Here is a 13,334-nt window from a genome sequence, read left to right as displayed (position 1 = left end):
GGGAAGCAACCAGGACTGTGAGCCCACCCACTGACGGGCCCTGGCACCCCCCTCCCCTCCGCCCAGCCGGGGTGCAGACCCCCAGGGCGGGACCTGCTCCTCCTTGGTGTAGAACTGGAAACACTCGTCCAGGGTGCAGCTGTGCTGCTGGTGGGCCTGCTGCTGCCGCCTCACACTGTCCGCGTCCTGCACCCGCTCCTCCTGGGGGCTCCCGAACAGGCTGCGGGGGGAGCAGACAGAGGCCATGTGGGTGTCTCACCTCCCCGCCCTGCCCGCCCCACCCAGGGGTCTCTACTCCCAGCTAATGGGGTGCAAAGCATCTCCTGTGGAGTCAAAGACCCCCTTCCTTGGGCTCCTGGAGCGCCCACTCTCTCTTACTGGAATTCTCAGTCTCCCCCACCAGCCCTGAGAAGGACTAAGCCCTTGGCTTATACATCTTTGTTTCATGTGAGGCATGGCCTGGCACCTAGTTGAGATTAATAAACCCTCGCCAGGCTGAACAGTGTCCTTTCCCAATGTTGGAAGATGCCCTCAGGGTTAGAGATGCAGCCACGCTGAGTGACTAAGAGTGTGCACTTGAGCCCGACGGCCCGAGTTCAAAGTTCACCTCTGCCAGGCACGGGGAGCAACCGTTTAACCTCTCTGCGCCTTGGTTTCCTCATCTGACAAGGTGGATTCGAGTCGGCCCTACCTTACAGAAAGTGATGCATGAAATATCCTACACGGATGAAAAGTGCTCAGAGCAGTGACTGGCCAAGTGTCACCTCACCATTTACAACTGTGACCGTGACCACCACAGCCATCACCCACAGACATCATTATAGTAGTCCTACTGCTGTTGTTTATAGGCAGACAATTGCCACTGGGGCTTCTTGGAAGAATGGGTCACAGTGCATCCGGGAAGCTTCATACACCCCACGGTGGCATCAGGGGAGCTGGCACAGGAAGGTCCATTATGCACGAACAGGCTTTGTCTCCTCTGCTTGAGCTGGGCTCTGCTGGACTCACCGCTCCTTGGTGTCAGTGTCCCACTCCACGGCTAGTTTGATGTGCGGGGGGCCTCCTGGCCTCCTAAGATGCAGAGCCCTGATGAGAGAATAGGGGGCCCATCCAAGGCATGGAGGCGGCTTCCCACTCTCCCCACCCTCTCCACCCCCAGGACCGATGTTCCCAACAGAAACGTCCAGAGCTGCATGGAAACCGAGGTTGGGGGCCTGGGGAGGCGCTATCTGTGGAAGGCTTGGTCCTTCATCTACCCTGAAGCCTCTGTCCTCCCTGCCCTGGGAACTGGCGAGCTCTGAGGGTCTGGTGGCTGCCCGGCCATGGCTCAGCGCTCCCACTGCAGTCTCAGCCACCTGCTCTATGTCAATAGGTCTGTTCTGTTTGAACATCTTACACACACACCCAATTCTGATGATGCCCAAAATGAGCTGCTGGGTTTTCCTCCACTGTGAAGTGAAAGGAGCACCTTCGAGCCCACCTCTACGACCTAAAAGGTCTTCCCCTTCCAGAGCTGTCCAGACCCAGAAAATCTCATCAGTCCATCACTCTTTCCAACTGTTTTCACTCAGCCCATTTCAGAAGAAACTGGCTGGCTTTAATGCAGAAGAAAGTGGAAGACATGAAATCAACAAGACACATATAGACAAGCGATGGGAGGGTCTGCCCCTTAAAAGAAGGTTTTGAATGTATTGCAAGAAAAAAGTGGAGATGTCACAAGAGTCCCCAGCTGTCACCAAGATGATTTTGAGGGACTTCCCTGGGAGTCCCTGGTTAAGACTCTGCGCTTCCAATGCAGAGGGCATAGGGTTACATCCCTAGTCAGGGAACTAAGATCCTGCATGCCATATAGCATGGCCAAAAAATAAAAATAACTAAAACAAAATAAAATTGAAACTATTGAAAAAACAAAACAAAACAAAACAAAAACCCAGGGTTTGCGTTCATGGAAGGTATACATACAATCCTTAACTAGCCATGTGAGTGTGAATAAGTCCTCATCTTTGGGAACCCCAGTGTCCCCTCCATCTCTGAAGTGGCCATCAGTCCTGCTTAGACATAAGGACTGGAAGCACAGAATGTATACAAGGACCTAACCCAGTCGCTAGTGCTGAAGACCAAGGACAACTGACTGTCATCAGTTTTACTGATACACAGCCTTGAAGGAGTCCAGTCAGACAAGAATGTATTCATTCTCTTACCAGGTCTGGAACATCTCCTTACCTGTCAACTGCCCAGTGACAGAGGGGCCGACTGTCCTGTGGGGACAAGTAGCTGCAGGCCAGGGAGAGTCCCACGACCCGGATGGAGAATAGTGACCCCAGGTTCTGCCAAGCCAAGAACAGGAAGCAGGTCAACGTGCATATGGTGTGAATCAGATGGTTATGTGCAAAGAAGTTACTCAAAAAATGCAACTTTCTGATTAAAGGGTATTTTGAATATGTCCTTAAATAATTGTTTTCTAAACCTGGAGATATAAAGGCTTTAGTTTTTTTAGAAGATACACCCTATACCTTTTAACATAGTAATCTAACACCATGTAACATGAAATTTTCTGAAACAGTGAACATAGTGATTTAAAATAATATTTTAAAAAATAAAATAACACATGGTTAATTGAAGCAAATGTTGGCACAATAAATGGGAAATTAAATCAATTCTGTTCATCAATTATTAACAGGCAATTTATCAAGATGATTATCATCATCACCAGATTATCAAAGTGAGGCAATTATCTAAAAGCAAGCTAGTGTACATTTTACTTATCAAATGCTAAGTATTTGTACACATTGAAATAAGCCACATAAAAGAAATGTCACCCATGTTTTTATTCTAAGATGTACATTTTTTTCATATTCTAACTGTTCTGAACTGAAGCGAACCTTGAAAGTAAAAAGTGAAAGTGGAAGTCACTCAGTCATATCCGACTCTCTGCAACCCCATGGAATTCTCCATGGAACCCCATGGAATTCTCCAGGCCAGAATACTGGAGTGGGTAGCCTTTCCCTTCTCCAGGGGATCTTCCCAACCCAGGGATGGAACCCAGGTCTCCCACATTGCAGGTGGATTCTTTACTGTCTGAGCCACCAGGAAAGCCAAGTGAACCTTAAACAGCATTATTTGCAATAGTCAACCGGTAGTAGTAACCCAAGAATCCATCAACATACGAATGAATAAACCAGATATGGCATTATATACACACAAGGGATTCCCTGACAGCTCAGCTGATAAAGAATCCGCCTGCAATGCAGGAGATTTCAGTTCAATTCCTGGGTCGGAAAGATCCCCTGGGGAAAGGATAGGCTACCCACTCCAGTGTTCTTGGGCTTCCCTAGTGGCTCAGCTGGTAAAGAGTCTGCCTGCAATGCGGGAGACCTGGGTTGGATCCCTGCATTGGAAAGATCCCCTGGAGAAGGGAATGGCTACTCACTCCAGTATTCTGGGCTGGAGAATTCCATGGACTATACAGTCCATGGAGTCTCAAAGACACACACAATGGAATATTACTCAGCCTTAAACAAGTAAATTCAATGCATGCTGCAACATGAATGGATCCTGAAAACATTTTGCTTAGTGAAATAAACCAGATGCAGAAGGGCAAATATTGTATAGTTCTGTTTATATGAGATACACAGAGGGGTCAAATTCATAATGACAGAAAGTAAAATGGAGGTTCCCACAGGCTAGGTGCTGGGGGAACAGGGAGTTGTTAATAGGTATAGTTTTTGTGCGTATGATGAAAAATTTAGGGGGTATAGTGGTGATGGCTATGCATTATGAGGAATACAATTAATGCTCACTTGTGAATGGTTAAAATTAATGTTACATGCATTTTACCACAATGTTTTAAAAAAATCAAGTCAGGGGTTGCCTGTATTAGAATTTTGCAGGCCCCACTGACTGCTTGATTGGTTTCTAAAACTGAAATGGCTGTAGAGGTGCAGAGGCAAAAGTACATGCGAGACCAGGGGGAGACTAAGAACAGCTGAGTTCAGTGTTTGTATGAAAGCAGTTCTGTCCACTTTCAATAGCAAGGAGCACAGGGTTTGGGGAAGGCCAAAGCTATTACTAGATATTCTGACCTACTTAGGGAGAAATTCGAGTTTCTAATTTGGGCAGATCTGCCGGGCAGTTCATGCAGCAAAAACCCTTTGGAGATAAAGATTTGATACAAAGGTAGAAAAGGTCATTAACAAACTGATATTTGGGGTAAATCCTGAGTCAATGTATGGTTTTCCCTGGGAAGGAAAGCACATGAATTATGAATAATTATGAAGAAATCCCTTTGAAATGTTTGGGACATCCTCCAAATGGGAAGTTCGTACTTAGAGAATAATTGGGGGGAAACGAAATTCTGGGGCTACTGAACTGTGCCTAAAAATGTTAAAGTCTTCTGTGCCAAGCAGCCATCAGAACAACTTCTGATACTATTGGGGCTAAAAGGAATGGTTTTAGGGAATTCCCTCACGGTCCAGTGGTTAAGACTTCGTGTTTCCAATGCAGCGGGTGGGAGTTCTATCCCTGGTTGGGGAACGAAGATCCTACATACCCCATGGCATGGCCAAAAAATAAGAAATGGTTTTAAAATGTGTTGCTTTTATTTGGAAACTACCAGATTCTACACATGGACATCACCAGATGGTCAATACTGAAATAAGATTGATTATACTCTTTGCAGCCAAAGATGGAAAAGCTCTATACAGTCTGCAAAAACAAGACCTAGAGTAGACTGTGGCTCAGATCATGGGCTCCTTATTGCCAAATTCAGACTTAAATAGAAGAAAGTAGGGAAAACCACTAGACCATTCAGGTATAACCTAAGTCAAATCCCTTACGATTATACAGTAGAAGTGACAAATAGATTAGATCTGATAAACAGAGTGCCTGAAGAACAATGGATGGAGGTTCGTGACCTTGTACAAGAGGCAGGGATCAAGACCATCCCCAAGAAAAAGAAATGCAAAAAGGCAAAATAGTTGTCTGAGGAGGCCTTACAAATAGCTGAGAAAAGAAGAGAAGTGAAAAGCAAAGGAGAAAAGGAAAGATATACCCATTTGAATGCAGAGTTCCAAAGAATAGCAATGAGAAATAAGAAAGCCTTCCTCAGTGATCAATGCAAAGAAATAGAGGAAAACAATAGAATGGAAAAGACTAGAGATCTCGTCAAGAAAATTAGAGATACCAAGGGAATACTTCATGCAAAGATGGGCACAATAAAGGACAGAAATGGTATGGACCTAACAGAAGCAGTATTAAGAAGAGGTAGCAAGAATACACAGAAGAACTATTAAAAAAAAGATCTTCAGGACCCAGATAGCCATGATGGTGTGATCACTCACCTAGAGCCAGACATCCTGGAATATGAAGTCAAGTGGGCCTGAGGAAGCATCACTATGAACAAAGCTAGTGGAGGTGATGGAATTCCAGTTGAGCTATTTCAAATCCTAAAAGATGATGCCGTGAAAGTGCTACACTCGATATGCCAGCAAATTTGGAAAACTCAGCAGTGGCCATAGGACTGGAAAAGGTCAGTTTTCATTCCAATCCCAAAGAAAGGAAATGCCAAAGAATATTCACACTACCACATAATTGTACTCATCTCACACACAAGCAAAGTAATGCTCAGAATTCTCTAAGCGAGGCTTCAACAGTACGTGAACTGTGAACTTCCAGATGTTCAAGCTGGGTTTAGAAAAGGCAGAGAAACCAGAGATCAAATTGCCAGTATCTGTTGGATTATCAAAAAAACAAGAGAGTTCAAAAAAAACATCTACTTCTGCTTTATTGACTATGCCAAAGCCTTTAACTCTGTGGATCACAACAAACTGTGGAAAATTCTGAAAGAGATGGGAATACCAGACCACCTGACCTGCGTCCTGAGAAATCTGTATGCAGGTCAGGAAGCAACAGTTAAAACTGGAAATGGAACAACAGACTGGTTCCAAATAGAAAAAGGAATATGTCAAGGCTGTATATTGTCACCCTGCTTATTTAATTTATATGCAGAGTACATCATGCAAAATGATGGACTGGATGAAGCACAAGTTGGAATCAAGATTGCTGGGAGAAATATCAATAACCTCAGATATGCAGATGACACCACTCATGGCAGAAAGCGAAGAACTAAAGAGCCTCTTGATGAAAGTGAAAGAGGAGAGTGAAAAAGTTGGCTTAAAGCTCAACATTCAGAAAAAGAAGATCATGGCATCTGGTCCCATTACTTCATGGCAAATAGAAACAGTGGAAACAGTGACAGACTTTATTTTGGGGGGCTCCAAAATCACTGCAGATGGTGACTGCAGTCGTGAAATTAAAAGACGCTTGTTCCTTGGAAGAAAAGCTATGACCAACCTAAAGAGCATATTAAAAAGCAGAGATATTACTTTGCCAACAAAGGTCCATCTAGTCAAAGCTATGGTCTTTTCAGTAGTCATGTATGAATGTGAGAATTGGACTATAAGGAAAGCTGAGTGCTGAAGAACTGATGTTTTTGAACTGTGGTGTTGGAGAAGACTCTTGAGAGTCCCTTGGACTGCAAGGAGATACAACCAGTCAATCCTAAAGGAAATCAGTCCTGAATATTCATTGGAAGGACTGTTGCTGAAGCTGAAACTCCAATACTTTGGCCACCTGATGAGAAGAACCGACTCATTGGAAAAGACCCTGATGCTGGGGAAGATTGAAGGTGGGAGAAGAAGGGGATGACAGAGGATGAGATGGTTGGATGGCATCACTGACTCTTTGGACATGAGTTTGAGTAAGCTCCAGGAGTTGGTGATGGACAGGGAAGCCTGGCATACTACAGTCCATGGGGTCGCAAAGAGTGGGACATGACTGAGCGACTGAATTGAACTGAACCAGTCTGAGAATCAATAAATGAGCAAGGCATAAAGGTGTTCCTTCTTGGAGTTTTTCATGTGTTTTTCAAAAATTGGACAAAATTATTTGAATATTTATATTCTCATATATGGACATAAATATCAATTTTAGTTTTCCACAGAAGTAATACTTCAAATCCCTTAAAACTGTTTTCTCATTTCTTTTTTTACATTGGCGTATAGCCGATTAACAATGTTATGATAGTTTTAGGTGGAGAGCAACAGGAAACAAGTCCACTGAAACTTTTGGTTCAAATGTCTACATTACAGTTTATTACAAGTTTCCCTCCAAGAAGAACTATGGGAAGCCACAAACGAATGATGTGAATTCCACTCTTTCTTCCAGTTTAAAAAAAAAAAAAATTTACTTGTTTGGCTGCACTGGGTTTCAATGGGATCTTTTCTCCTGGTTGAGGCATGCTAGATCTTCTGCTTCAGTATGGGAACAATTAGCTGTGGCACGTAGGATCTAGTTCCCTGACCAGGGATTGAACCTGTTGCCCCCTGCATTGGGAGAATGGATCCTTAGACACTGAATCAGCAGGGAAGGCCCCGGTGGTGTTTTGAAAGATTTAACAAGCAAAAGCTCCATCTATGAAATGTCTTTGGTAATGTGACAAAGAGAGGGATGGCACAGGTCATGAAATGGTGATATTTCTTGCATAAAAATTAAAGTTGTTTGATATGACAATGTGAATGTTGTCACTGATGCCAAATTCTTATCTCTCCTTTGCTACCACTAGATTCCTACCCCCGCCACACACACACACACACACACACACACTACACACACACACACACACTGACCTGTATGGGGACCTCGCTCTTCATGAGGTATCGGACTTTGCTGAGAATGCACTGCTGGAGCTGGATCCATGAGATGGCTCTGTCTTCCCTTACCAAGAAAGGAGGCCCAAACCTGGAAATCCAAGTATATGAGGTTATTTCAGCAAAACAAAAACCAACAATACCCAAGAGTCAACACTGTTGACTCTACTCATTGGCTTCACTCAATTGGATCCCACACACCATGCACCACAGCCAATAAATTTAAAAAAAAAAAAAAATAGTGATGAAAGCAGTTATCATTGTTCCTAAAACCAACAGGAAAACCTCTGATACTTAATTGTTAAGGATGGTGTTAGCCATCTGCTGAGGGCCATCACTTCTGATCCTTTGATCAGCAAGCACCTTACACCCTACTCCTTGTGGATCAACCTTAAGAATGGATATTTAATCTTTTTCAAATTAGAATTATTCCAGCTCAAATTCCAAGTACATGTAGACACACCCTAGAAATCATGTGAAAGAAAGACAAAGTTAAACATACCTGCTGGCCTGCTGCCCCGAGCCCACCAAATTACAGAAGAGGATTAGCACCGTGGTCTCATTGTGGACAGGCAGGGATAATCGCTGACCCTCACGGGCTGCCAAGCGTGGGGAGACCAGCAGACCAGATGGACGAGCTGAAAATCAAGAATTACATTTGTGTTCTTAAACGAGCTACTATGCTGGGTCAGAACGCTGGCTTCTAGCCCCTCTTCTCTTTGAGCATCTATTAACCACCCATGGGAGACACTGGAGGGCTTCAGGGAAAGCAATATTAAAGCTCATGGTACATGTGCCACTGGACATCTGGTGCAAAAAGAGGATCTACATGGTAGTGAACTTGCTGCTGTATTCAGCCAATTTTAAAATACAGGGATTTTAATCAACACTTTTCAAAGCCAATCTGAAAAATACACCAAAATGATTTTGGTTGCGTGTATGCTTTGATCAGAGAGCTGTAGAGTTTCTGCTCTCTTAGAAAGCCAGCATAAGAACCGAGGGAATGCAAAAATCTTTGCCATTGAGAAAGTAGAAGAATTGGACCATCCTCAATTTCCAATCAGCTTTGAAATTTTACTTTTAAGGCACAGACGTGTGACCTGTGATTAAATTTGAAATGAGGGCTTGTTTCACTGAGTTATTAAGTAATCAGGGCCTGTCAATGTTTTGTTTCAGGTTCCACACCCAGAGTCTCTCCAGTGACTCAGAGTGACTGCAGATACTTGGTTTGCACAGCCAGTCTGCCACCTAGGCTGGCCAAGGATCCAGCCTGGGGCAGAGAACTTATCTGCAGAACATGGTGACGCTGGCACAAGGTGCTCTAACATAAGTCTTCTTGACCGGTTAACTGGACCAAAATGTATACTGACCTACAATGAAAGGCTGCCAGAAACTGACCATCTTTGCCTATCCAAAGTTTAGGAAAAGTAAACACAGGAAAGTGAGACTGTTAACAAAATGTCATTTAATAACCTCTTTGACCATCTACTACTCTGGTTTATAAGCTTTCTTTTAAATTAATTTATTTTTTATTGAAGGATAATTGCTTTACAGAATTTTGTTATTTTCTGTCAAACCTCAACTCAACATGAATCAGCCATATATAAATATACCTCCTCCCTTCTGAACCTCCCTCCCATCTCCTTCCCCATCCCACTCCTCTAGGTTGATACAGAGCCCCTGTTTCAGCTACCTGAGTCCTAGGGCAAATTCCCGTTGGCTATCTATTTTACATATGGTAATGTAAGTTTTCATGTTACTCTTTCCATACATCTCACCCTCTCCCCATGCTCATAAGTCTATTCTCTATGTCTGCTTCTTCACTGTTGCCCTGTTAATAAATTCTTCAGTACCATTTTTCTAGATTCTGTATATAGGCATTATAATACAATATTTATCTTTCTCTTTCTGACTTACTTCACTCTGTATAATAGGTTTTAGGTTCATCCACCTCATTAGAACAGACTCAAAGGTGTTCCATTTTATGGCTGAGTAATATTCCATTGTGTATGTATACCACAACTTCTTCATCCATTCATCTGCCAATGCACATCTAGGTTGCTATAACAGTTTTACTTTAAGCACTGACCTTGAACCATAAGACTCCTGAAGACAAAGATTACTCCAGTACCCATTCTGAATGAAAGTGAGTTGCTCAATTGTGTCTGACTCTTTGTGACCCCATGGACTGTAGCCGACCAGGCTCCTCCATCCATGGGATTTTCCAGGCAAGAGCACTGGAGTGGGTTGCCATTTCCTTCTCCAGAGGATCTTCCCGACCCAGGGATCGAACTCAGGTCTCCTGCATTGTAGGCAGATGCTTTACCATCTAAGCCACAAAGCAAGTCCCATTATGAATAGTGGTTCTCAAAACATGGTCCCAGGACCATTATCACCAGAGTTTATCAGACAAGTAATTTCTCAGGCCCCACCCCTGGCCTACTGAGTCAAAAGCCCTGTGGGTAGGGTTCAGAAATCTGCTTAAAAAAGCTCTCCAGATGATTCTGATACTAAGGTTTTGAAAATTCCTGTATTAGTTGATTGATTTTTAATAATGAATCATCTGTAAAACAAATATCAGAGAAAATAAGCCTGATATTTCCAAGTACTAAAACTGAATGTCTTATGCCTTAGCACCCAACAGGTATTCTCTCAAACCTATAATTCATAATATCCAAATAAAATTTTGCAAAGCACTACTGTACCTGAGAGCATCTCCTGCCCAGGTGATGGGGGAGCTTGGAAGGCATAGACATTATCTCCTTCTGCAATAGTATTCAGGTCCTCTTCATCAAAGAAAGACCGCTGGAGTCCACTGGGATACAGTTCAACCAAGATCACCTGGAATGAAAAGGATCATTTTCCCTTATGTTTCTCAAAGGGAACTTAACAAAGAAGCAGTCTAAAAATGACCAATTGCCTGAAACCTCTCTTCTACATTTTCCTTCCAAGTGGTTACTTATTTTTAGTAATAAAACACTAGGTGCAACAGTCAGACTAACACAGACTTGGATCTCAACCACAACAACAGAATTATCAAAGTGCCAAAGGAAGAGTCAGGAGAAGAAAATTGAAAAGCTAAAGTTTTATACCCAGCTAAACTATCCTGACAGAATGAGCCTAAAATGAAGCCCACTTCAGATAAACAAAAATTGAGAGTGTTTCCCACTAACCAATCTCCACTTAAAAAACTTCTAAATAGTATTGCCAACTTTTTTCACATTGTATCATACATGGGAAATATTTTTACGGAACACTGAGGTGAGCAGAAAAGGCTGGTTTTGTAGTGGAGGAGATGGGTGACTACTGCTTTGAGGGTCCTGGCTGCCCCCAGATCCAACTCTGTCCCCTCAAAGGTGGAAGGAATCAACAACTGAGCACACAGACACACATCTTTCCCTTCAACTGAGATCTTTATTAAAATAGTGAGAAAGGTCAGAGGAATTGATTGGGTAGAAGCAGGAAGGAGCCCACTGGGGTGATAGAAAAGTTCTATTATCATGGTGGTTACACAGATATACACACATGTAAAAAGTCAACAGGTTAAGTTATAACCTTAAGATGGAAACTTTCTTATATCCATTCCCTTCTGTAACCAAAAGGTTAAAAATATTCCTTAATTAGAAAAAAAAAAATCTCATGAGGTCACCAAGTCACCAATTTTATACCAATGGATGTATAAAATTTCCATTTTACAGTTAAAGAAACAGAGGACCAGGACTTCCCTGGAGGTCCAGTGGTTAAGGTTCTGTGCTTCCAAGACAGGAGGTGTGGGTATGAGCCCTGGTCAGGAACTAAGATCCCACATGCTGCACAGTGTGGCAACAAATTTTTTTAATTAAAAAAAAAAAAACAAACTAAAGAAAGAAACAGGGGACTGATTACCTTGTCCAAGGTCTGAAAACTAGAAAGGGACTGAATTACAATTAGAACCCCATTTTGAAGCCTTCCCTTGTTGCTTTTCACCACCAGCCCTTCTACCCCGTCCTTTCATGGGGGACCCTATTATGAGTCTGCTCACCAAAGGCACAGTGAATCCAAACTCTTTACCAAGACACTCAAAAAAAATAAGCAGAGCACACCCATCCCACTGTCCCCAAATCACCTCTCTCATGTACTCAACCCAAGTTCCTCTTCAGTCTCCTGGTTTATATTCTCAGCAGTGAAAATATAGAATAGTGGTTCAGGTTCTGAAATCACTATCTGCATTCAAATCCTGGCCCAGTCACTGAGCTTGTGTCACACTTGCCTAGTGCTCACTGGTAAAATGAGGATAATTGTAATATCGGCCTCACAGGATGATGGTGGGGAGAAACTAGCTATAAAGTTCATAGAGTGGTGCTCAGCACTTAAGAAGTACTACTGAGAATCAGCTATTGTTGAAAGGATGATGATCGTCATCATCGTCACCTTTTTGGAAGACAAAGGTGATTTCCTTTCCGGGTTACTCTGTGGAAAAGCAGGGAGCGGTCTAGGCCCAGTCATCACAGACACCAGGGACTATTAATCAAACAGTAACTCATGAGTCACATTGGAGTCACTGAGAGCCAAAAATTAGCCTAAACAGCCTAGTGAGCTGGCGCAGTTAGTATCCCTCATCCCATGCCCAGGTCCCCCATCACACCTCCTCTGGAGAGACGCCGCCTTCCTCTGCAACCATCTTCCTCAGGGCTGCCACTGTGCTCAGGATTGGCACGGCCAGGCCAACCCGCAGGAACCGCTGGCTCTTGGAGGGGAAGACCAAGGTGACGCTCAAGAATCTGGAAAATAGGAAGGAGGCCACATCCTTAAAGGACGGACATGGGCTGTCACCAACATCACTGACACTAGACCAAGTTTAGCACTTGGGCAAATCTCGGCTTCCTGGTCGGGTCATTGCCCTTTAAGTATGTTGTCACCAGGCGGCAGTGGAGAGCCAATTCCCCAAGGGTCTCAGTTCCGTGTACTTTTCCAGAGACTTATAAATAAGACATTCGATTAAGAATCACAACACACACACACACAGAAAAAAGAATCACAACACAGGTCTTCCTCAACTTACGATGGGATTACGTCATTGTAGCTTAAAGTATCTTAAGTCAAAAATGCATTTAATACACCTAACCTATCAAATATCATAGCTTAGCCCTCCCCACCTTAAACACTCTCAGAACACTTACATTTGCCCACAGTTGGGCAAAATCATCTAACATAGAGCCTTCCTGATAATAAAGTTTTGAATTGCCCCTGTAATTTACTGAATACTATGCTGAAGGTGAAAAACAGAGAGGTTTTAAGTGTGTGGTTGTTTACCCTCATGATCACCAGGCAGGACTGGGAGCTGTGGTGCTGCCCTGCCCAGAGAGGACCATACCTCACATTGCTTGGCTGGGAAAAGATCAAAATTCAAAATGAAAAGCACAGTTTCTACTGAATGCACATCACTTTCATACCATTGTAAAATCAAAATATTGTACATGGAACCATCGTAAGTCAGGGACCATCTGTTCCAACCTATGGTCTCAAGATTCTACTTGCTATATAGATAATCTAAAGCAAAAAGAAACTTTGAAGTCTGAAAAGTAGAGCAGTCAAGCTTCTCCCTCCAGGACAACTCAACACTACTGACAAGGCTCCCCTTTTCCTCCT

At 43.3% G+C, this 13,334-nt stretch overlaps 1 protein-coding gene across 2 annotated transcripts in view; it reads right to left on the bottom strand.

Moving 5' to 3' along the window:
• USP43 (ubiquitin specific peptidase 43) overlaps window positions 1-13,334 on the bottom strand; it is a 49,502-nt gene that overhangs the window by 14,357 nt on the left and 21,811 nt on the right. For both annotated transcript variants that reach the window (XM_061143474.1, XM_061143473.1), the window contains exons 5-11: window positions 12,331-12,466; window positions 10,412-10,547; window positions 8,209-8,344; window positions 7,686-7,797; window positions 2,224-2,327; window positions 1,009-1,086; window positions 94-220 (exon numbers count right to left, since the gene is read on the bottom strand). In XM_061143474.1, coding sequence (XP_060999457.1) covers window positions 94-220; window positions 1,009-1,086; window positions 2,224-2,327; window positions 7,686-7,797; window positions 8,209-8,344; window positions 10,412-10,547; window positions 12,331-12,466 — 829 coding nt within the window. The remainder of the gene's footprint in view (window positions 1-93; window positions 221-1,008; window positions 1,087-2,223; window positions 2,328-7,685; window positions 7,798-8,208; window positions 8,345-10,411; window positions 10,548-12,330; window positions 12,467-13,334) is intronic.

This window comes from Dama dama, chromosome 5, assembly GCF_033118175.1.
Source record: "Dama dama isolate Ldn47 chromosome 5, ASM3311817v1, whole genome shotgun sequence".
NCBI classification, from domain to species: domain Eukaryota; kingdom Metazoa; phylum Chordata; class Mammalia; order Artiodactyla; family Cervidae; genus Dama; species Dama dama.
The sequence above is the reverse complement of the archived record's forward strand: the minus strand, read 5'-3'. Positions and strand labels throughout refer to the sequence as shown.